At 45.6% G+C, this 25,633-nt stretch overlaps 1 protein-coding gene and 1 long non-coding RNA gene across 2 annotated transcripts; both read right to left on the reverse strand.

Annotated features, from left to right (window-relative positions):
- Positions 1–4,122: 4,122 nt before the first annotated feature.
- On the reverse strand, positions 4,123–4,589 carry LOC127329793 (uncharacterized). Its single transcript, XR_007869015.1, has 2 exons — positions 4,470–4,589; positions 4,123–4,356 (listed from the first exon to the last, which is right to left on the reverse strand). It is a non-coding gene; the product is annotated as an uncharacterized lncRNA (long non-coding RNA).
- An 11,865-nt stretch (positions 4,590–16,454) lies between these two features.
- On the reverse strand, positions 16,455–25,367 carry LOC127331389 (uncharacterized). The gene is made up of 24 exons (XM_051357535.2): positions 24,919–25,367; positions 24,679–24,750; positions 24,491–24,534; positions 24,294–24,405; positions 24,078–24,149; positions 23,778–23,840; positions 22,695–22,772; positions 22,523–22,615; positions 22,320–22,439; positions 21,800–21,883; positions 21,323–21,538; positions 21,184–21,231; positions 20,622–20,876; positions 20,326–20,423; positions 19,087–19,331; positions 18,633–18,701; positions 18,487–18,551; positions 18,121–18,290; positions 17,934–18,012; positions 17,591–17,846; positions 17,236–17,281; positions 17,038–17,146; positions 16,886–16,948; positions 16,455–16,789 (listed from the first exon to the last, which is right to left on the reverse strand). The coding sequence occupies exons 1-24, from the start codon at positions 25,216–25,218 to the stop codon at positions 16,709–16,711; spliced, it is 2,838 nt and encodes a 945-aa protein (XP_051213495.1). The 5' UTR covers positions 25,219–25,367; the 3' UTR covers positions 16,455–16,708.
- Between the last annotated feature and the right edge of the window lie 266 nt (positions 25,368–25,633).

The raw sequence follows: 25,633 nt of genomic DNA on the forward strand, positions 1-25,633 counted from the left end.
GGTGATATCTTAGGAGGACCACGTGGGATAAATGATGAGGTGGAAAAAAGAGAAAGAAAAAAAAAGCGTTTGCTTTTTCTTAATTAAGAGATGATCTGTTAGCAACAATCTCTCTCACCATAAATTTAGGGATGCCTAGTTAGTGAAGATAAGACTAAAAAATATTTCATTATACATCATATTTTACTGTTATCAAAATTTACGTGACGGGACTAAGATAAGACAATTTTGTACATGCCCTAAGAATGGGAAATGTGGTATGCTCAATCGTTTTCTTACTGAATGAAAAAACTAAGAACACATAGTTACCCAGCTTTTGTTGGATACTGCCGATAGGAAGCTTAACACTTAACAGTGGGAGGGAGAAATGTGATATGAGCGCATTGTTATCTCGTCCACGCTGACACCGACAGGGCGCGCGCGCGGTAGAGCATCCGATCGAGCATGCCGGCCAGGGTGTTTATGCGTTCTGGGGGAGGCGGCATTTGAATGACTGATTGATTGGTGGAGGTCTGGAGGATCTCGAATCCGTGACGTGGCAGAGAGAAGCCGCTGGTTTGTTTCCCTGCGCCTGCAAGCTGCAACGTGTGTGACCGGCCATGCCTGTTTGGTGCATAGCTGCAGTCCACTTGTCCTAGACGCATGGGCGAGTCGAGCGCCAACAAATTTGGCTTTAGGAACATAGCGCTGCTGGGGGAGTGCCATCCGGGGTAATGGATAGCCAGACTAGTGTGCCGGAAAAGGGACAGCAATAGTGCCGGTGCGCCGCCGACGGCGACGTGCACCAACCGGCCGGGCGATCGATCCACCTCCCTATATGCAAGCAGTGAAGTGAAGCAGAGCCGAGAGCCCATCCTCTCCTCCCGGACGATCCAACTGTGACGACGACCCATTTATCGATCGCCGGTAGATCGGATCACGGCGCCGCCGCATGCCAACTGTGTGACGCATCATGCATGCATATGCAGCAAGACGAAACAGCTCCACACGGCCGACCGACCGCCCCGCCGTTCCAGACAGCGCTAGTGTTGTATGTAGATCGGGACGACGACGTACGAAGCTTCCCGGAAGCTTCCTCACCCGCGATCGCTTGCTCGCTATTCATCCCCTGCATCTATCACCCCCGCGACAGATCCCCTTTTTGGGTTTTCGGAAAACCACTGCGACAAATTGTACTAATCCGAATGGCCACGCGAGGAATCCCCTAGCCTGCGCCACCTGCACCCCTCCCCTCCCTCGCCACCGTAGGAGTGCATAGCCCGGCAAAGCCTCGCCGTTGCCTAGGAGCAGCGGTGGAACGACGAATGGTGTTGCGGTTTTCTGCGCTCTGGATGGCGGCGGGATGTGGCCTCCGTTCTCCAAGCAGCAAGGGCGAGCTGCACCGTTTGCCGTCTCGGCCGCGACGGCTATAATTTGTGTCACGTTGGGACTGCGGGCTCGATCTAGGTCACCGGAGCTTGTCCCATATCTAGTCCCGGCTGCGAAATGGGTGTGACTGCCCCGACCTTTGGCGGGCGATGGCGGCGTCTATGCGTCGTTACCTTGTTGAATGCATCCTTGGTGCATCCATCATCGACTCACTCAGGCTGCTCCGGGTGACATGGGTATACCCTTCGGGTACCCATTATTAGTATACCTGGCTTGGCTCGGCCCAATATGGAGAAGGCCCAACAAGGCAACCCGAAGAAGTAGTCGACTAGAACTCTTGTAAAACCCTAGGCTGGTTGGCATATATAAAGCCAGCCAGGGCACCCGAGAGAGGGAGATACCAGATAGACAACATAGCTCCGCCTATGGCGGCACCCTGTAAACATATATATGATCATATACTGGATTGCTAGCAGCACGTAGGGATCCTCCACCAATCGGACCCGAAGCTGGGTACGTCGTGTGCCTAATCTCGCTCCCGAAATCTCCATCGTCGCTCTCTCCCGAAATCCTAGACCTAGGTCTCGTGGTTCGGACGATGGCGTCGCCTTCAGTGTCGCTCTCCCTCCATCCCGTGGCATCGTTTTTCTTGGAGCAGGTGCTGGATGGACGAACCAGAGGTAAATCATTGTTGCATCTACTACGTCAACAATGGTGGGTCTCAGCGGGGCATTGCGGCGGCTACCATCATGGACTTGCGCACGACGTGAACGTTGTCTGGTGTCATGGCGGCATCGGTCACAAACTAACGAAGACTATTATAGGTAGAAATGTATTCTGTGGTGCACCTAAAAGTGTGTGCTACACAAAAATATTTCTGCGATGCATATAAAAATATGTTCCACAAAAAATTTGATTTCCTGTGGCGCATGTAATACTGGTGCGCCACAAAATTGTGGCTTTCTGTGACGCATGTGGACGGATGCGCCACAGAATCTATATGGGGCCCACGGGGGTCCAGTACTTCACATGGGCGAAGGGAATTCTGTGGCGCATGCCTACATGTGCCACATAAATTTGAACTTCGGTGGGGCATATGAATTTATTGTGGGTGGCCACCCCTGACAGTACGAGTCCACAATTATGTGGCGCATATGCCCATATGCGCCACATAAAGTTCAACTTTATGTGGCGCATATGGGCATATGCGCCACAAAATGTGTAGGGTTGTTTTTGCTCCCCATATGCAACTTCACCCCCACCCCCCGTGGATCCCCTTTTTTAGCACTGTAAAATACAAAAGAAATAGATAGAAATTTCAAAAAATAAATCCTTCTAGGTGCCCATGTATATGTCATCTAGTACCACTGAGAATTAACAAACATGAATTTCGACTTTTTTGTAAAATTGCGTTGCAAAATCATCATACTGGATTCCTGGTTGCATACGAAGTCGAAAAAACGCACAATATATCAAAATGACCGGGAGAAAATTCTACATCCGAATTCACCGGGATTTACCTGGTTAGACAATTTTTAGAATCGACAAATTCGAAAAGAGTAAAAAGATATGGCAAGTTAAAGATTTTTTCCTGCAAAAATAAAAAAAAATCAATTTTTTTTCTGTGGCGCACCATATGGACATGCACCATAGACTTCTTAGCCCGAATTTTGAATTTCGGAGGCGTCATTCTCCTCCTCCTCTTCTCCTACACTTCTCCATCTCCTCACTTCTCCTCCTTCCCCTCCACTTCTCCTCCCTTCTTCTACACCACCACCTCCTCCCTTCTTCTCCCTCCTCCTCCTACAGCTTCCTCCTCCGGCGACCACCACCTTCTCCTCCTCCTCCGCCGACCACCACCATCACCACCTTCTCCTCCTCCTCCGCCGACCACCACCACCACCTCCTCCTCCTCCTCCGGCGACCACCACCACCACCTCCTCCTCCGGCGACCACCCACCACCACCACCACCTCCTCCTCCACCACCACCACCACCACCACCACCTCCTCTCCTCCTCCTCCTCCTCCTCCTCCACCACCACCACCACCACCTCCACCACCTCCTCCGGCCGGCCTGGTGCGCCATAGAAGTTTCCAGTGGCGCACTCGACCTGGTGCGCCACAGAAGTTTTACAAAATTCTGTGGCGCGTGTACATATGCGCCACAAAATTCAAATATATGTCTCGTGACAACTGTGGCGCAAGGCATATGCGCCACATAAGTTCAAAAAGGTGCGTCACAGAAGAGCTTTTTCCTAGTAGTGCTTGCCAGTTTTGATGGTGGTGACAGATTATGTAGTGTGTGTAGAGGCGCTCTCTAAGAGTCTTCTATATCGAGTGAGGCTCATGTTTCACTTAGAGAGTCTTGAGGTATGAGATAGTCACTAGTGGAAAACTGCTCTTTTGCACCGGTTCATAAGGCCCATATGCACCGGATGGCCAACCGGTGCAAACCATCCGGTGCAAAAGGCCCCCCCCCCTTTTGCACCGGTTCTGTTACAAACCGGTGCTAAAGGGGGCACGACGTGGCCGTGTGTGGTGAGTCCGGCGGGGGACCTTTTGCACCGGTTCGTAATACGAACCGGTGCAAAAGGGTTGTGCCGCGGCAGGGTTTTGGTGCCATTCCCTGCGGCGGTAGACTCTGCCGCGGCAGAATTGCACTAAAACGCTGCCGCAGCTTCCTCGCCGCGGCAGGAATTTTCACTAAAACGCTGCCGCGGCGACTCTGCCTCCATTCGAAACACGGTATAATATTAATGCAAACAATTCAAATATATATATAGGAAACCATTGTATTACATATATCGATCAAAGTGACACACGTTCATGCATATATATATATGTCTACATCAACTTTGATATTGGCGGTTGTCCACATAGTGTTCTCCATCTGGAGCTATGACTTGCTCAAGTAAGAACCCCGCCAGTTCTTCTTGAATTGCTCGTACACGCTCTGTTGCTAGAAGACCGTCCCGCAACCGTTCGATCTAATAATAATTTGAAGAAGGTACGATGGTCAGTATATATATATATGTGTGTATGTGAATGAAACACAAGGTGATCGATAAAATAAAGCCATGAATGTTGTTTAATTACTTACATCAAGTTGTTCCAAAATGTCCCTCACATGATGGGTATTCTGGCGGATGAACTCGCAAACGTAGAACCCGCATAAATTATTCCCGTCCTCTTGCCTCAAGCACTTTACGAGAACAAAGTTCAATCAAAATAATATATATATAATCAAGGATGATAATAATTGTATTGAAACTAGAATCAAAGAGATGCGCGGCCTAGCCATTAGTACTTACCGGTACATGTTTTATTCGAAGATCTTTATTCTTTAAACCCGGAGCTTTATTGGTGAACCGTTTCCAAGCCTTGTGGAGGATATCAGCCATGTCCCCCCACGCCTCAAGGGGTTTACTCTTCGAGTCCATGACTTCTACTATCCCGGTGTCGGGTTCAATGACTAGCAGGATATAGTGAAACCTGCGGACACACACATATATATATATGCATAACTCATCAATTACACTTAACACATGGAGTAAGCGAAAAAGATTTAATGTGTGAAGAGAGTAACACTCACGCGAAGTTGTAAGGAAATAGTATTGCCCTTTTGTATGAGTTTTTCCTTAAGACATGTACCAAGTTATTCTCCGTGTCCTTGGGAGAGTTGTCGACAGTATACCCATTCACGGTATATGGGTCAACGAACCCAAGATCATAGATTTGCCCCTTGCGGCATTCGCGAATCTTCATTCTGCATAATACAGTGAGAGTATGGTTATATGCATGCAATAATGGACGAGTCGCGGTAGAGACTTAATTACATAAATAATACTTACAGACAGTATGCACTCAGCAGAGATTTGTCGAGGGCGTCTTGGTTGAATAACTGAAATAATTCACAAAATTCGATGTTCATCACGTCAGTTCGCCCGTAGTGCTCATCTCTTATTGCCACCATGATCCAGTTCTGGCCGTCCTTACATGCATCCAAGTACCAATTATGTAGTCTTCGCAACTGTGTTGATAGATTAGGCAACTCCGCAGCTCTGACAAGAGGTTCCCCGTATGTGTAATGGTATGCTAATTGGACATCGTCCGTGGCCATGAATTCGATGCGGCTTAAGTACTCAGGAATACTCATACCGGCCGCATCTGCCTCATCTTTGTATAGTTTTACCATCGTTGGATCAAGGCACGCTAGGACATCGGGATACACTTGGAGCGGGGGGCACGAGTTTTTCTGGGCTCCAAGCTGGGGAACAACAACGGGAGCATAGCTAACATGAGATCCCTGCATAACGCTCCATCCGGTCCTATACATGTTGTCTAACGCATACATGTAACGGCGAACGTGCTGGTCCTCCGCTTCAATGCGCTGAGCTACCTCCTCCGGCGGGGCCGGCTCCCTCTGAAACGAACGTGGCCCATAAGACCCCCACCAGAGAATATCCGGGTCGACGACAGGACCCGGATTCCACACCAAGGTGCGCGCCCCGGAAGATAACACCTCCCAGTGCCACCCCGGCGGAGCCCAGTCCCGGACTTCCCCCATCTGCTGCATCTCCTCTAAAACTGTCCTAGCTCCAGGACGCGGAGGCCGCGGCATCGTATGCAAACTAACAAATATAATATTGAATTTGAATAAAGTACTTATGAATATGAATCAAAGTAATTAAAAATTTTCTAACACATACTAATATAGTACTGACATATTCCATCTAATTTTTTTCTAACACATCTAAAATAAAGTACTTACATATTTCATCTAATTTTTTCTAACACATACTATTTAAAATCTAACACATACTAAATTTTTTCTAACTAAAATTTCCTAACACATGTAACACACTAACTTTTTTCTAACACACTAAATTTTTTCTAACTAAAATTTCTAACAATTTCCTAACTAAAATTTCTAACAATTTACTAACTAAACTTTCTAACAATTTCCTAACTAAAATAACTAAAATTTCCTAACTAAAATTTCTAACAGTTTACTAACTAAACTTTCTAACTAAAATTTTCTAACTAAAATTTTCTAACTAGAATTTTCTAACTAAATTTTCTAACTAAAATTTTCTAACTAAAATTTTCTAACTAAATTGTTTCTAACTAAAATTTTCTAACTAAATTTTCTAACTAAAATTTTCTAACTAAAATTTCCTAACTAAAATTTTCTAACTAAAATTTTCTAACTAAATTGTTTCTAACTAAAATTTCCTAACTAAAATTTCTAACTAAAATTTCCTAACTAAAAACTAACTAAAACAAAAAAAAAGGAGGGGGCAGGGGCAGGCGGCGCTGCTCACCTCGAGGGCGTGCGGCGGCGGACGGCGCGGAGGGAGGAGCAGGGCGGCGCGGGCGGCGGCGGCGCGCGGCGACGGCGGCGAAGCGCGGTGTGGAGGAGGAAGAGGAGGAGCAGGAGCGCGGCGCGGCGGGGCGGCGGGCGCTGGCGGGCGGCGGGCGCGGGCGGCAGCGGGCGGGCGGCGGCAGCAGCGACAGCGGGCGACGGCGGGCGACAGAGACGCGGTGTGGAGGAGGAGAAGAGAGGAGGAGCGAGCGCGGCGCGGCGGCGGCGGCGCGGGCGGGTGACGGCGGGCGACGGCGGGCGGGCGCGGGCAACGGCCGGCGACGCGCAGCGCGGGCGCGCGGGCGACGGCGCGGACGGCGGGCGGGCGGCGGGCGACGGCGTGGGCTTGGAAAATTTTGGCAGCTCGCCGGCGTCCAAATCTCCTCGCGAATGGGGAAGAAGGAGGGCGCGCGCAGTTAAGTAGCAGGGGCTTTTGCACCGGTTCGTGGCTGGAACCGGTGCAAAAGACTCTTTTGCACCGGTTCCAGCCACGAACCGGTGCAAAAGACCCCAATTTTGGCTGAAAATTTTGCGTTCTTCCCGCCTTTTTTCTCTGTTTCGCGCGGGATCGAGTTCCCGCAACGACGCTGCGCGGGTTTCCGCCACGACGCCGCGCGGGATATGTTCCCGCCACGACGCCGCGCTGGACATTTCCCGCCACGACGCTGCGCGGGTTTCCGCCAAGACGCCGCGCTGGACATTTTCCCGCCACGACGCTGCGCGGGATATGTTCCCGCCACGACGCCGCACTTGACATTTTCCCTCCACAACGCGCAGCGCGGAGATTTCCCGCCTAAACGCCCTCTATAAATAGTACTCCCCCGTGTCTCCCATTTCACTCATCACTGAACCCTAGCCCATTGCACAATGCCTCCAAAGCCGCACCCACCGCCGGTGGAGGTGGACCCGCAGCTCGCGGAGATAGAGGAGTGGGAGGAGCTGCAGCAGCAGCTGCGGCAGGAGGCGGCAGCCAGGAGGGCAGCAGCGGATGAGGTGGACCCGCAGCTCGCAGAGATAGAGAAGTGGGAGGAGGCGGCGCTAGCGGCTACCATAGAAGCGTTTGAGAGGCAGAGTCTCCAGGAGCTGCATAAGCGGCCGCGTGTGGCGGATCTGGATAGTGAGGAGATGCATAAGCGTCGTCGTGAGGAGGAGCTGCGGCAGGAGGCGACAGCCAGGAGGGCAGCAGCAGATGCGCGGAAGAACTAGTAGAAGTTGTTATTTTTGAATTTCAATAAAGCAGTGTTGTCGTTGTTTTAGTTTAAGTTTAGTTAATGTATCTTGTTAAATTTCAATAAAGTCGTTGTCGTTTTATCCCGGTTAATGGCTGGAACCGGTGCTAAAGACGGTTGATTAGTTTATATACCCCTTTTATCCCGGTTACTGGCTGGAACCGGTGATAAAGATGGTGGATTAGTTTATATATCCTTTTATCTCGGTTCCTGGCTGGAACCGGTGCTAAAGATGGGGGGGCTAAATCTGGGGGAGGCTTATCTGTTATTTGCCTTATCTGGGGTGGTTTCATCTGGGGGGAGGGGATTATCTGGAGGCACACAACGCTATATATATATAGCCCCCTCCGACCAATGTTACAGATACATATCACAACAAACGCTTCACAATATGAGCTCAAGGTACATGATAATAATTAATACATTATGATCGCTTCGACCGTAACCATGGAGTATCTTCAGCATTTAACGCGATGGTTGGATCAATGTTCACTGTGAAGGGCGAAATTTCAGCAAACTTATTATAATCTTCTGACATGTCTGTCTTGTCCTCGACTCCCACGATGGTTCTTTTCCCTGAAAGAACTATGTGACGCTTTGGCTCATCGGATGAGCTCGTTTCCTTATGTTTTCTTTTATTCGGTCTAGAGGACATGTCCTTCACATAGAAAACCTGAGCCACATCATTGGCTAGGACGAATGGTTCGTCTCTGTAACCAAGATTGTTGGTATCCACTGTTGTCATTCCGTACAGCTGGTCTACCTTTACCCCTTTTCCATCCAGCTTGAACCATTTGCACCGAAATAAAGGGACCTTAAAAGAAGGTCCATAGTCAAGTTCCCATATCTCCTCTATGTAACCATAATATGTGTCCTTTTTGCCACTGCTAGTGTTTGTTGCATCAATGCGGACACCACTGTTTTGGTTGGTGCTCTTTTTATCTTGGGCGAACGTGTAGAAGGTATTTCCATTTATCTCGTACCCCTGGAAAGTCACTATAGTCGAAGATGGTGACCCAGCCAACATGTACAACTGATCTACAATACTGTTGTTATTAATGAGATGTTCTCGGAGCCAACCGCCGAATGTCTGCATATGTTTATGCGTAATCCAGTCTTCAGACTGCCCCAGATGTTCTGAGCGCACAATATTCTTGTGATCAGTGATATACGGGGCCACCAAGGTGGAACTTTGTAGAACTGTGTAGTGTGCTTGAGTGAAAGAAATGCCGTCCCTACATATCATTGATTTCCTTCCTAGCGTGCCTTTTCCACTTAGTCGCCCCTCATGTCGCGATTCAGGAACACCAATCGACTTAAGGTCGGGAATGAAGTCAACACGTAACTCGATGACCTCCTCTGTTCCATAGCCCTTGGAGATGCTTCCTTCGGCCTAGCACGGTTATGAACATATTTCTTTAAGACCCCCATGAACCTCTCGAAGGGGAACATATTGTGTAGAAAGACAGACCGAGGATGGCAATCTCTTCGACAAGGTGAACCCGGAGATGGGTCATAATATGGCAGACAGATGGTGGAAACACCAACTCAAAGCTAACAAGACATTGCACCACATCCTTACGTAACCTTGGAAGACTAGCTGGATCGATTACCTTCGAGATATCGCATTAAGGAATGCACATAGCTTCACAATGGGTATTCGAACATTTTCCTACAGAAGCCCCCTCGGTGCAACCGGAAGCAAGCTGCGTCATAATAATGTGGCAGTCATGCGACTTCAGGTTCGGAATGTTTTCTTCTCCATATTTATAATTCCCTTTATATTGGAGGAGAAGCCAGACGGGACCTTGATACCGTAAAGGACTTCAAAAAGATATCCTTCTCTCGCTTTGGTAAGAGCGTAGGCGGCGGGACTTAAGCGACTCCTGTATCCTTGTAATCCTGTTCTTGCTTGTCTTTTGGGACTTTCATACGATACTGGTCCTCCCGTGCTTCGGTGTATCTTTTGTCTTCCCATACACGCCTAAGAAACCTAGCAGGTTCACGCAAAGATTCTTCGTCACGTGCATCACGTCGATTGAAGAGCGGACCTCTAGGACTTTCAAATAGGGTAGATCCCAAACTATAGATTTATTCTTCCACATGGGTGCGTGTCCGGTAACGTCGTCATTCGGAACAGATTGGCCGCCAGGACCCTTTCCAAAGATTACTTTTAGGTCCTTGACCATATCAAGTAAAGCATCACCGGTACGGAGTTCAGGCTTCACCCGGCGATCTGCCTCACCTCCGAAATGATTGCCTTTCTTTCTGACGGGGTGCCTCTTTGGAAGAAATCGACGATGCCCTGTGTACACAACCTTCTTACATTTATGCAAATAGGCACCTTCGGTCTCATCTAAACAGTGCGTGCATGCATTGTATCCCTTGTTTGTCTGTCACGAAAGGTTACTAAGAGCAGGCCAATCATTGATGGTCACGAAAAGCAACGCTCGTAGGTTAAATGACTCCTGTTTGTACTCATCCCATGCATGTACACCTGGTTTGCTCCACAACTGTAAGAGTTCTTCAAATAATGGCTGTAGGTACACATCAATATCGTTGCCGGGTTGCTTTGGGCCTTGGATGAGCACTGGCATCATAATGAACTTCCGCTTCATGCACAACCAAGGCGGAAGGTTATAGATACATAGAGTTACAGGCCAAGTGCTATGACTGCAGCTCTGCTCCCCAAAAGGATTCATTCCATCTGTACTTAGGCCAAACCTTAAGTTCCTCGCGTCATCTGTAAAATCCGGGAACTCTCTATCGATTGTCCTCCACTGCGACCCATCAGCGGGGTGTCTCAGCATCTCGTCTTTCTTACGGTCTTCTTTGTGCCATCGCAACAACCTGGCATGCTCTTTATTTCTGAACAGACATTTCAACCGTGGTATTATAGGAGCATACCACATAACCTTGGCAGAACCCTCTTCCTAGGGGCTCGCCCTCAACATCACCAGGGTCATCTCGCCTGATCTTATACCGAAGTGCAGTGCATACCGGACATTTTTCCAAATTTTCATACTCAGGGCGGTAGAGGATGCAGTCATTAATGCATGCATGTATCTTCAGCACCTCTAATCCTAGAGGGCAGAGAACCTTCTTTGCTTCGTACGTACTGTCAGGCAATTCGTTATTCTTTGGAAACCTCCTCTTCATTATTTTCAGTAACTTCTCAAATGGCTTGTCACATATACCAGCCTCTGCCTTCCATTGCAGCAACTCCAGGGTGGCACCGAGCTTTGTGTTGCCATCTTCGCAATTTGGGTATAACTTCTTTTTGTGATCATCTAACATGCCCTTTAACTTTCGCTTCTCGTTTTCTGTTTCTGCATCTCTGTGTGCATCGGCGATGGCCCGACGAAGAACATCATCAACGGGCTCATCTGATGCCTCTTCATCTTGATCACCTCCTCCTGCATCTTCATCTTCATCATGCCCTGTTGCAGTATCACCGTAGTTAGGGTACATATCATCATCCTCTTCTTCTTCTTCGTCGTCTTCCATCATAACCCCTCTTTCTCCATGCTTGGTCCAACAATTATAGCTGGGCATGAAACCTTTCCAAAGCAGGTGTGAGTGAATGACTTGCCATTCAGGGTATTGCTTCAAGTTATGGCAATCAACACATGGACAACACATAAAACCATCCGCCTGTGGGTTTTCCTGAGCCACACGGATAAATTCTTCCAGGCCCGATCTGAACTCGGGTAGACGTCGGTCAACGTACATCCATTGTCGCCGGTTCATCTACATCAAATAATTAATTAAGTTTATCAATAAATAATTACAAAACATCATAATATTTATAAATAGTGGAAATTAGCACCGTACAAATGAAAGGGTTAAGTTGTTGCTTAAACCTTGATCGAGGAGGAAAGAAAGAGGAGAAAGCTTAAGTGTCGCTCCGGCACCTCATCTCATTTTTGTTGGGTGTAAAATCAAGCGGCATCACTCTCTCACACATTTCATCGAGCACCTTATGTGCATGCCAAAGAGAAGCAACTTAGCACTCAACACACACACCTTTTCCTAGCAAAAATGAAGTGAGCTGGGCTGTTTGGCCGGTAGCTGAGCTGAAATAGGGCTGGGGACAAAAGATAGATCATTTGCACCGGTTCGTAACACGAACCGGTGCAAAAGGTCCCTCGGCCGGCTGCTCCCCACGAACCGGTGCTAATGACCCCTTTTAGCACCGGTTCGTGCCAAATCCGGTGCAAATGACATTTGGGGCAAAAAACCAAAGCCCTTGTTTCTACTAGTGAGTTCCGATTCCTAGTTGGTGAGGGGTGTTCGTGTTTTGAGGCCATAAGACTTTGTTGGCATAATCTTCACTCTTTATCGGTTTTGTTGATGTTGTAGGATGGATTCGATTTTTTTGATGTATATACTGTTGTCAAGCCTTTATTGAATAATTTAATAAAGCGGGCAGTATATCTTTTAGACGTAGAAGATGTGTCTGATCCTCTTTGATATACACTCACTCCGACTCTAAGTACTTATTGGAGACTTAATAAATCCAGATCCATTTTATCTTATATTTTTGCCTAAATCTATGACAACTATTTAGAGCAGGAGGGAGTACTTCATTATATGCAAATGCTAATATACAAGTACTTCTAACAGCGATATGTGCTTGCTTATGACGAACATCCGAGCTGGCATGCACATGTAAGCTGGACTGGGCTGCCCAAGGTTGAGAAGGCATCGAAAAACGCTTCGCTCCGCGTCGCTCCCCGCGGGCGACCGGGGCGAAACCTAGCTTCTCCCCGCACCCCAACCTCCTTCCTCCTCTCCTCCCCGCCGCCGCCGGCGAGCGCCGCCGGGCAAAGCCCGCGTGGTGCCGGCGGCGGCGGGCTCTTCCTTACCCGCGCGCGGGGCTCTGCGCGGGGCAGATGCGGCCGGCGGCGGTGCTCTTCGGGGCGTCCGGGACTCGGTCCGGCGGCGCGGCGGCAAGGCATGGCGGCTGCGGCTCTCGGCGAAGGCAGTGGCGGCGCAGCGCGTGCCAGGGCAGGCGGCGGAGCGCGGCGTCGGAGGGGGCTGGCTGGCGGCGCGGCGCAGGTTGGGCCAGTTGGGTCCCGATCTGGGCCTGGCGGGCACTGTCCATGGCCAGGCGGGCCAGGGCAGGGCCACCGCCGGCGGGGCACCCTCCGGGCTGCACTGCGGCTGGATCTAGATCTGGGCCAGGTGGGCCCAGATCTGGCGGCCCGGGCAGCTCTGCGTTCGTCCCCTATTTTGCTCGGGCGGGTCGTCGGATGTTCTTGCCGGCGTTCAAAGGCGATTTCTTGGAGGCCGACAAAGCGACGGGCTTGATCGGCGGCGTGGTGGCGTCGGTTACGGTGCAACTACGTCCCCGGGCGTTGCGGCGGGGGTGCTCCTTTGCGGCGATGTGCGGTCTCGGTCGCGGCCGTCTTGCGAGGAGTGAGGTCGCGGTGATGCTGCTTTTGGCATCTGCCTAACACATGGTGGTCTGGCCGGTGGCGGCATGGGTTGGCTCGGCACAGAGCTGCAGTTGGATGGCATCGGCGACGTGGGCATAGCAGCGCGGCAACACGGCTAATGGGGCCTGATCCGGGCCTGGCAGGCGGTCGGGCCTGATCTAGGCCTAATTGGTAGTGCTACCACGTCCGGACGGTGGGCACCTTGTGTGCCGGAGGGCGGATCCCCTCCCCTAGCTGGCGCTGGCCCTGATGACTGCTAGCTATGGTGTTGGCCTGCCCTGTCCATTTCGTCAGCGTTTCGCGTGTTGGCTAGGTCATGGGCTCGAGCTCGTGGGAGGCCGGGGCGGCGGCCCCGGAAGGCGGACTGCACGGTTGGCTCTACGGCGGGCAACGTTGCGGTGGTGGTGGCCCTCTCTTCGGTCATGGGGATGGCGTGGAGCGGACGATGGGTGTTCCTGGGGTTGGCGGCGCTTCGGCTTTGGTAGCTCCCAGATCTTGTTTCGGAAACCTACTTCGGTGGCTGCGGGCGGCTAAGTTCTCCGGGCGTGGTGTGAGGATGCTTTCGGGCGAAAGCTCAGCGCCTCGGCGCCAGCGATGGCGATGCCTGCGGGTGTCGCAACCCTCTTGGGGGCGTCGTTGTGGGTATCCTCCCTGCGGGACGGCTCCAGGTGAAAACCTAGACCTTGCGGTCTCGGCGGCGGCGGCGTGATGCGTCGTTACCCTCTTGGGGGCGCCGTTGTGGAGCTCCGTTGCAACTCGGGCCGTTTTCAATGTCGCCGCAAGTTTTGGTTTTCGTGTTCTTTTTTGTTTATCCTTGATCTGCTTTGTAAGAGGTTCTCCTCACCACCTTGTATCGGTTCGGCCGTTGCGGCTTTATTTATAAAGCGGGGCGAAAGCCTATTTCGAGGACTGGGCTGCCTCGCCATCGATTACTCAATTCAGATTGATTCCAAGACAGTACGATTCTCGGCATCTGCGTACGCAAGCTCTCAAATTAACCAAGGTCCATGGAAGATGCAGTACCGTGGTCGCATCGATCAGTTTCTTTTGTTTGAGTGTCCTTGTCGATAAGCATGTGTATTTCTCACTCAATAACGCACACGGCTCTTTATCCCCAGCTAAGCTCCCAATTTGCTTGCGATTAGGGCTTTGATTGGTTGATGTACGTGCATGAGTCTGAAGCCAGGAGATTAATTAGCTACGAAACGTGGGGAAAACACCATGCTAATCCATTGGAAACTAGTAGGAGTAGTAATGCTTTTGTTTCTTCTGCCTGAATGGCATGGCATGATCGATATGATCATGTAGCTAGTTAAGCCGCCGTGCTAGTTAATCATTACGTTTCCGTCACTAATTTTCTAAATTATGATAGGATACGGTGAAAGCAACGCACCCATCTCAAACGATCGATCGGTGTGCTTGATACGTCTACGCATCGATCCAGTCCTTTTCAGCATGATCGACCCCCTTACCTACCAATCCCAAGTTATCACCAACACTAGTTACCCAAAACGCATTTCCATCAGAAAACCTTTGATACGGAGTTGCAGCCAAATTAATAGGCGATCAATGAAAGCATAATTCACTCTTGCTCGTCTGCATATACTCCTAACTCCTATCCTATGTACATGCTCGTGGTCATCTTTACCTAGTCTCCTTGGAAAAGCTTTCTTTGGAAGAAACCCTAATTGCTTGACCTTGATCCTTGGATACATGTACTATCATGTAATCTTCACATCTCAAGATGCGTCGATGGAAGACGGAGGTGGTGGGAAATTCTGGAGGCGGCGCGCCGGCGATCTACCGGACCAGCTAGCTTGTGCGCCTGGCTCGCCGTTGAGCAGCTTGGTGTGGCCTCCAAATTTAAATGATGTGATTAGGCTCTGTACGTGACCGCCCCATCATCAAACTTGTAGGTGTAGTGACTGTGATCGATTGGAAGGTGACTTTAAGTAGATCGATGTATTCATTTTGTCATAATTTTTAAATAATATAATAAGAGCTTTGTGTGCATTATTTTGATGCAGACTCCAGAAGCTTCGGCCTCCCTTCAGAAAAAATATGTATCGTCTAACCATCATATCATGGCATCATCAGGCCACGGTTCTTCCATCACCATATCACATCATGTATAGTATCTTGGATCATACACTCACACCGAAATGACAAGTGATACGATCGCTGGAATCCAAGACTGATGAAAAGCTTCCTATCCTAGTACTATTATCACAATGTGACAACGACAATGAAATTGGATCGATCGACCACCATCCTTGTAGTATCTATCTTCGTTTCGGCTACTACTACACGTCGCATGCGCACTTGGATACATAGTGGAATCGAAGGAAAAGCAACTATGAGCCATGAGTGCTTTCGATCAGCCATCTGAAACGACAGAAATATAACTATCGTGCGAGAGTGGAGCCAGCAGCTTTACCTTTACATGACACGAATATATATTCGATAAATATTTTAGTTTGGACTTTAATTATCATACAAAGTGAAAATGTTCACACAACACATCCGTCTGTATTTCCTTGTCTTTTCTAGACTTGGAAGCCTGTCTTGAAAAATCTGCCCCGATCAACATTTCTATGACATAATTGCATATCCCCACACAAAAAAAGTTGATCAGGTTGACGAGGCGTGTCGAAAAGATGTAAACATACATTAACTCGCTATCAGCAATTAGGTAAACTCTTATCTTAGTTAAATCAAGAAGGGTATCTGCATTTGACTAAACCCGAACCGCATTCTGCGTGGTAGTGGTGGAGGCATTTGATCAGAAAATTATTTTAGCACTGCACATGTATCGGAGCGACCTGTAATGTTCTTTCTTAGCCGAAAGCACACGCACGCTCGCCCGTTGCTGCTTTTTCGTTGTCGGCCGTGCACTTATTTGGCACACTCACCTCGTTGGATCACTATCTAGAAACAAAAAAAGAAGCTCACCTTGTTGTACTGGATGGCTCCACATAGCAAAGATGTAGAGTTCTCAGTCCAGAAACCATTCACTAACCTGGAAGGTTAATTTTCCGGCACGCCAAGGATTGTAACCCAGGTAAACACATGCCAAATTCTATCGGCTAGTCACCTTAAAAAGACGAAAGAGTGGGATTCAACAGGGCATTTTCTGTGTTCCCATCTTCTGTCCACTATTACCCGGACACACAAACTTCACACCACTGGCTACCAAAATCCACATAACTACTTACAATTGCAGTTGCACATTACAGATATGGTGATAAACGACCTTATTTGCACTCAAATTGATGAGTTGGGGGGACCTCGGTGAACTATATATCTAGTTTGCTCTTGCAAACGCCAGATCAAGGAGTGTTCTGAAGAACTTGTGGGGGTAAATGGGTGGTTCTTCTGTCAGTGCCTACATATTTGGATGGCATGAGCGAAAAAGGGTTACACGGAGAGACACGTAGTTTAAACAGATGAGGTTTGTGGAGTAATGTGTAGAGATACTTACTTGGTGAATCAGAACCGTGGATGGCGTCATCCCAGGTACAGTATTTACCTCTATCAACAGCACCTTTAGAAACAAATGTTGGACTAGTGATTAGTTACCGCAGATAATTTCTTCTTCACTTACTAACATCACAAAAAAAAAGAGGGAGGTACCTCGCCATTTTGCACGTTCACAAATGCATCAATGCGTGAAAAACCTTCCAGCCCCAGTGTGTTTGCCATCATCTCAATACAACTTTTGCATTTCCGCAGAGCATCCTCGCTGCAAATACAGAAGATACAGTATTAGGTCATGGTACACAGCAAGGATTGAAAAATAAATTCCGCTGCACAAATGGTGGGAATTTATACCTCATAATTGATGCAGGAGGTGGCGTCAAGTTGATTCCAGTTCCACCTGGAAGTAGAATTAAATCTTGTTAACTATGCTCACAGTGAAGCAAACGAGGAAAATATGCAGACATTACAAGCCATGGTACTGAAAACAAGATTTTTCATTCCAGAAAAACATTGAGAATTTGTCAGTTTATCTGATGAACTGAGCCAAGCTCAGTTGTGGGTGCCACATTAGAAAGTACCGGCATCTGGAAAATAACATTACCAAGCTGGCCTTAAGACAATATGACCCTCTTTTTTTTTAAGGCAAGACAAATATGACTCTGGACCACCATTGTAAACCTTCAGAGACTTGCGCCAGACTAATTACCTTGAAATTTCTCTTCAAGAGATAAGATATCACCGCTTTCTTTGACTGTGATACTTGGATTTAATGAATGCATCTCCCCACGTTTGCCAACGACACCAACAGTTATTTCAAGCCATTCCTTTTCTCCCTTCCAAACCAGATGCCGGGAACTGTCATCCCTTGCTTCATTTGAAATGATAATTTCGTCGGTTTCTATATATGGCTCAAATATTAATGACTCCGGAGGAGGGACTGGCATCTCAATTACTCCATGTGCCTAGAAAATATAGATCACTGTAAAACATGCATCTCAACATCCAAGTCCTGCAGGATTAATGAGTTAGCAAATAGAATTTTCTGGTACCCTAGATAGACAGTTAGCAGGCAGACGCTGAAGCTTTCTCCTCAATGCATTTGTATAGACTTCTAGGTCTTCTGGACAGCTGATAATAGATAATTTCTTAAAGAAATCATGCATATGACACTCCAAGATATAGTAGTCACGCTGAATAAAAAAATTTAGATGTGATTTGAGATTACAAAATGCTCACCACAATCTTGCCACACCAGTTGAGCATCCATCACGAGCAGGTTTCACACATACGGTTACCGTTTGTAGTTTTGTTTTCAGTTCATTCCAGATATCAACAGGAGATTTCTGTAGTAGCTCTTCTGATGCTCGTACATCCTTTGGTATGGTGTGAATTCCATGACTAGCCAACTACACAAGTACCAGAAAACTAGTGAACCATCTTTCATGGTTACAATCATAGCATGAGTACATTTCAAACAAATTATTCAGTAAGCAACCATTGTGCTGTTAATGAATTGCTTCTTGACTATCATTAGTATCATATATTGCCATACTAAAAAAATGATCATGGAATTTGCAAACATAAGATCTGAAAGGCTCATACATGGTCAACGACAAGTGAAGTTGCAACTTTGTCCATGCATGTTCTAGAAGCTATTGGTCCTGGGCCTGCATAATGAGAATTTCGATATTACGATAGTTTAATACTGAAGTTGGAAACATAAACGTACACTACAAACTGCACTGAACCTGTGTAAGGAACTCCTGCAGATTCCAACAGCGATTGGATGGTACCATCCTCCCCAATACCACCATGAACTACATGTAATATATAGGAAATGATATACCAAAACAAAAGTAACCATAGGTGATGAATGCAGAACATATGCCAAAATCAAGTGAGAGTAATCTTTTGATTATGTGTAGGCATCTAAATCTGCACTTCCACTGTGACATTGACACTTATGTTTGTTTTCATTGTGATAAGATGAAGCACATGAAGTATTAATGGGGTTCATTAATCCCGAAATATTATTTTGAAAAAACAATCCGGAAATACCATGAAAATTTACATACCATATCATGTTGAAATAGTTAATCTTGTACGTGTACCATCATAAGTTCACTTATACATAGATACGCGAAAATATGGGCATTATTGTACCTACAAGGCTATAAGTTCAGCAAAACAAAAAAGAAATACCTGCAATGAACACTACAGCTTTAGCTTCTTTAACATGGTTGATCCACTGTTGCAAAGAGTATTTACTAGGTTGTTCATCAGCAATATCAAAGCCTGCAAACCAATCTTGTTTTCTTAATGCTTGTTCAAGTTCTTTCATAACTTGACCACGTAAGCGAGATGTTATTGCAACCCTCTCAGGTTCAATTGCCTCGAAACATGCATCACAAACTTCTTCAGTTGTATGTCGTAACACTAATGAATATCTGTCACACAATAAGTAGTGAATAATTCAGTGAACTATGAAAACTATGAATAATGAACAAATTTCACGCTCTTTGATTAAAGGTCAATGTTGGATCTTAAATGCCCAGAACTAAATTAATATATCAGTCATATGTAAATTTCAGTTTAGGCCAAAAATGACCAAAACAGATGACCGGCATCATTATGCTTTCAGAAATATTATGATTACATGCAGTGAGATATCAACTTAAAAATATTATTTCTTCTATATTTTCATTTAAATTTAAATACTCCATCTAGCTTCAGTTGGATGGGGGAGTGGATGTCTCCCACTACAAAGTTCAAGTTCCACAACTTTAATAGCAGTGGCTATTTCATCCCAAAGGTTCTTCTTACATTTTCCTTAATTTTTTGGAGTTAAAAATCCAGATAATAACCCTAATATGTACTGGAAGTGTCAGATACAAGGACAGGGGCTTGTTATTTGACATGGTGTATGAGCAATTCTCATCAACAGTAACACTGATTGTGAGTAACAACCAAATTAGACACCTCATCTTTTGTCCAAAATACAAACTCTAAGACTGAAGTCCAAGACAAATTGAATACGCCGATCCGATAAGCGATGATCTAACTAGTAGTTTTCAGAACATTAGCACTGAATAGAAATCTTCAAATTTTGAATTTATTTGTCACTTTCTGATCATGGATATCCAGGAAGCCGATAGAAACTAGGTTGATCATTAGCATGAAAGTAGCAAAACGTTTTAATAATAAACTATAGCAAATAAAGATGGAACTTCATGTTTTCAAACAGAAACTAGAAGATGAATTATGCAAGACTCAATTTACAATCATTAGGTTTGCGTAGGCAAAGTTTCACATTCTACAACTGACCAGGAGTCTGTTTTCTAAACTTTCTAATCATATTATACAAAGGTTGATTCGTTTTACAAATAAGAGATTATGGTATATTCATATGAATAAGATCCAATTAGGAAAACTGACACTTACGGCAGCGTCCAAACGTCACGTGCACTTTCGTTGAAATCTTGGTTGTGGGAAGAAAAATATCCATTTGCAGGTGTAAGCAAGCACGGTGTCACATCAAGCTAAAGGCACCATAAAGAAATGATTATAATCAAAGCATGAAATGGAAAATAAAAGCATGGATTAGCATACACCCCAAGACACAATGGTAACAAAGTACAGACAGGACATGACCAAATGCATGAAAGCATCAAGAATAAATACACCAAGGTGATCAAGGATTAGGTAATTAGCTAGTATCACAAAGGTAGATATCTTACATCATCGAACCCTTGCAAATTAAGCCAGACATTTGTGCCACTCATAAGTGATACTTGCCGCTCCGAAGTATCGCCACCAAATATTACAAAAGCTTTCTGCTTGCATGTACCATTTTGGATTACCTCTGCTTGTTTTGCTGATTGCATTTTTCTGAACAAAGCAGTCCATGCATTATTGCTTGGAACAAGGGAAGGAAACCGCGAGCAAGCATGCTGAACAATTGTACGGAGTATTCGAGAGTGAGAGAATCCAACCTGAAAAGTGTTATTTTTTCTGCAGTTAGTGGCGAGATCAAGCATTATATATGTATGCATATAGTTTTGCAGTACTTACTTGCAGTACTTGCATGATGATTGATTGCTACTACAAAGCTTTAGTGCTAATATTATATACCGCATATCATTTGCAAAATATAAATATCATCAATGGTGCAATCCAGCGGCAAGCAAATGTGACCATAAAGGAGAAAAAAATCATGTATCCTAGTTGAATTGGTTTCTAATTTATGAAAATCAATTTTTTTATATGAGGATGTACAGTACAAAATATTGGTAGAAATACCCTTGAAGCTTGCTGAAATAAAAAACTGGTTTGCTCCATCCCACTTATCTGTTAAGGATAGAGACAGATGTCACACACTAGAAGACGCAAACCACACGACGCAAACTAAACATGAGGAAATTGTTCTAAAGGTGCTTACCAAATTAATGTCAGTGAAAAGGACAATACCATACTCTGTGTTTCCAAATTTACCACCGGTTTCAGACGAGGATAGAGAAGTAGCGGGTCTTGGTATAAACCAACCATCTATCCTGGCAAAGTCACGCAGGCCAAAATGGCGAAATAAGAGAGATACCCCTTCTCTTATGCAATCAATCACCTCTGTCGGAAAACGTGGAGGTGTATGATAAGCAACCTGTGAAGAGATCAATATTCAGTGCATTGCTAAGTTAAGTTACACATATCAAGCCCATGTGCATGTATACGGCCCAATCATTTGGTAGCAGTATGAGATACATATTTCCAATGCGTGTTATCACCTGACGGGCCTTATTGAAAAGTATTGTCTCATTTTGTCTGACTAATGTTACATAGATCAACAGAAAACATCTGCCCGTTCGCATGCATACTATAACCAGTCACTTACATAGTAGTATGTGATCTATATTTTAAATACCTGTTGAGTTGGAAGGTACTTCCTACGGTAGTTAAATATTGTATCCTCCTGAATTTCACTATTACTAGATGATAGAAGCTCAACCTGCAGTAAAGGAGATAAAAGAAACTAGTTCAGTCTTTCTGCACAACACAGAGAGATTCTAGCAATCAAACTCTCTCCACATGTAACAACCTAATTTTATCTGCCCTCATAGGACCACCTAAAGCATTGAAACGTATTTGTAAAAATTATCTTTATTGCTAATAATTCAAAGACAGTACTCTGTTGTCTACCAAATGTGATTATGTTACGAATTAACATAAGATCAGAAGCTATCGATTATGCTAATGAACATAAGGAGTACCAGTCCCAGCCCTTCTGGTAAGATGATATCATTCTTTTCTTCGACGTTACAGTTATTTTTACAAAATAATAGGTCTGTTGAACTACAGAATAAAATAATATAAACCAGCCTTCTGTTGGGCATGTTAAGGACCACAGGAAAACATAGTTAAGAAATATACGATATAAATCATACTTCTGTTGGAAGCAGAACAATAGGCTGACTGTTATTAGTTGTCCCAACATCAATAACAATGGCTGTAAATTCACAGCCCCCTTCAAGAAAAACTTCTATGATGATCTTATCATCAATTCCCTGTTAGACATTAGAGATCAAATTATGGAAACTTTGTTTTCTGTTTTATAAGAAACATAGCAATAATTACTAATACCAGGTACCTCTGCAATTATTCCCTCTGCTTTCTCAGCTGCCTCATTAGCACCATAAGCGACAACTACACCTATACTTGATCCAGCTCTTGTAGGTTTGACCTGTGTAAGGATATCAGAAGTTACAAACTAAACAAGACAATTCCGGCAATAAATTTTCAAGCAATGCATCTGTACTTACCACCACTTTGCCATTTTCTTTATTCAAGTTGACGGTTCTGAACCATTCCTCCAATTTTGACTTGTCCAACTTATCCTTCTACTTAGCCATAGCACATAAGTGACACATGAGTGATGCATGGTCAAGTCCCAACAGAAGAGCATCAGAATTAATAATCACAAACACCTCCTAAATTAATATTCGTTGTAAATTATAAATCATTACTGAAGAACAATCAAATTATGGATAACAAGCCTTGGCCAATTCTACTAGTTTTTAAATTTTACTAAGGCAATACTTTCTTCTTTTTTCCCTGGGATATTTTTGTCTTTCTTAACCACTGTTGTGTTTTTGTAAGAGACAGACTGAAATGTATTTTTCTAAGTGTTCAATAAGATTCAGTGCCCTTATTTTTCTCAAAAAGGAACACAAGAACAAAGTCATGAATGATTACAACATTCAAGGGTGTCACTGCCTTTATGCCTACAAACTACTACCTCCATACCAAAGCTTAAGGCTTGTATTATTTATAGAAAGTCAAATTATGTCAAGTTTGACCAAGTTTTTACCAAAAATTATTAACATCCAAAATACATAATCAATATCACTAGATAGATAATGAAATATATTTCATATGGTATCTACAAAATATCATATTGTTTGATAGATTCTTCTAAAAGTTTTGGTCAAACTTTACTTGGTTTGACTTTCCAAAAAAAAAAGCCTTAAGCTTTGCGATGGAGGTAGTACATACTAGTGTGCATGATTAAAATATATTTAATAAAAAGAATAAACTGTTAACAACGATAAATATACTACATGTGTACACAAAACAGTACTACCTCCGTTCCATAAAATAAGGCGTGTACATTTTTTCAAAAGTCAAATTATGTAAAAGTTGACCAAATCTTCAGAAAAAACTACTATCATGCTAAATCAATTTATTAGATACATCATGACATAAATGTTCATATTATATCTATATAGGATCATAGTTATCAACAGATTTTTCTATAAGCTTGGTCAAACTCTACATTGTTTGACTTCAGGAAAAAATTATACGCCTTTATATCACGGAACAGATGTAGTAACAATGAAGCTTACCTCTACAAGAAAGTTTGGTACTGTTAAGAAACCTTGGGCTTCAAGCTCGAGAGATGCATTATGCTGCAGTCATATTAAGGATTCAACAGATCAGGTCACTTGGATGATTGGATTGGTTCATATGAAGTCGATATACAAAAGGTTTTCGATATTGGTGGACACAGAACAATTTTCCATGGAGACCTTTAAATGACAGTAATGGCAGATATGAAGCCCTGAACAACTACTTATGGCAACAAAAAAAGTTAATGGGCGAAGTGGTGCCATGTCAACTGTCAAGGTGTGTTGGGCAAAGCATACCTTGTCGAAAGCACGGCGACATTCGTTAGAGGGCGTTCCAACAAACGGAATATTGTTCTTCTCCAAAAGCTCCTGAATGTTTGGAAGAACATGACAAACATATAAAAAATTAGAAATTCTAAATTTCAGTGTTGATGAACTCATATTAAGTTCTACACTGCAGAATACCAACGTTTAGCAAATTTGCCTATTCAATATCCTCTGGTAACTGCTAACCTGAATACCACCATCTTCACCGAATTTCCCGTGTATCACCGGGAAGACGATGTCAACATTGGCGGAAAGATGGTCCGCGAATTCAGATAAGGAGCGGAACTCTTGCGCTAGGCTGTAGAAGTGAAACCCGAAACTGAATATTTTGGAGTGAACTACAGGTAGGAAGGGAAGTAAATAATCTCTGGCAATAAGCTGACCTTTCAAGCTTGAAATCAAAGTCGGAAGGGGTGTTGGAGTATAGCTGTGGAAATAGAAGATGACGGCAGATTGTCATTTTACAAGTAGAGTGCTCGGGTATGCATGTGTAACTAACTGAATATTCAGCTAAGAAGCAACTGAATGTTCAGGTAAGAAACAAGAGTATCTGAACACATCATCCGCTGACCTGCGCGGGCGATATCCCGTACGCGTTCATGCCGCAGTCGATGTAGTAGCAGCTCACCAACAAATCCTCACCCTGCATCAAACATTTTCCATCCAGTCAGTCAACCAGCACAGAGAGTGACCAAGCGCTGACCAAGCACAGTCAAACCCTTAAGAAACACTTGCAGTATCACAGGCACAGCTCAGGCCAAGCAACAGTAAGCTCCGGCTCGTCCGCTCATACGTCGACACGAAGGCTGACCTGGATGTGATCGAGCACGGAGCGGGCGGAGTTGAGCGAGATGCCCCGCTCGGCGGATGGCCCGCCGCAGACGAGCCCGACCCGGAGCGGCCTGGCCTCCTGCCCCGCCGCAGCCGGCGCCATCTCCTCCTTAACCCCCGGCCCGGACACCACGGCGCGGAGCGGAGAAGCGGCGACGCGTCGCGCCGGGGACGCGAGCCTCCGTAGCGCTGTGGAGGCAGCGAGCGCGCGGCGCGGGGTGGCGGTGGCGGTGGCGGTGGTCGGGGAGTGGAGGAGGGGCTGGGCGAGGGAGGGCAGCATGCGATCGATGCAATGCGGCGGGGAGTGGAGCGGAGGTGGTGATCGGAGTTGATCGGTGACGCGGGCGTGTGCGGTGGTGGGAGCCGGCCGGAGTGGGAGAGCGATGTCAAGGTTTGTGGGGGCGTGGGCGTGTCGCCTTTGTAGCGGAAGCGGCCGGCGCCGGCTTTGTCGCTTCCATCCATGCTTTCAGGTGTCCATTCCAACGGCTGATTTACCTACGGCTCGAAAGAGTTATGTACATACCCACAAAAGGACAACCCTAATCGACAACTTGCAACTTTGATTTTGATTTGTACTTACATATATGATGTATCCACAAAATTTGTATTAATATCATCAAGTGATCAAAGTCGTTTATACATTCTCAATATAAGTAATTGAGAATACATTAGTGATCAAAGTCGTGCATCAAAGA

Source organism: Lolium perenne, chromosome 2, assembly GCF_019359855.2.
Source record: "Lolium perenne isolate Kyuss_39 chromosome 2, Kyuss_2.0, whole genome shotgun sequence".
Classification (NCBI taxonomy): Eukaryota; Viridiplantae; Streptophyta; class Magnoliopsida; order Poales; family Poaceae; genus Lolium; species Lolium perenne.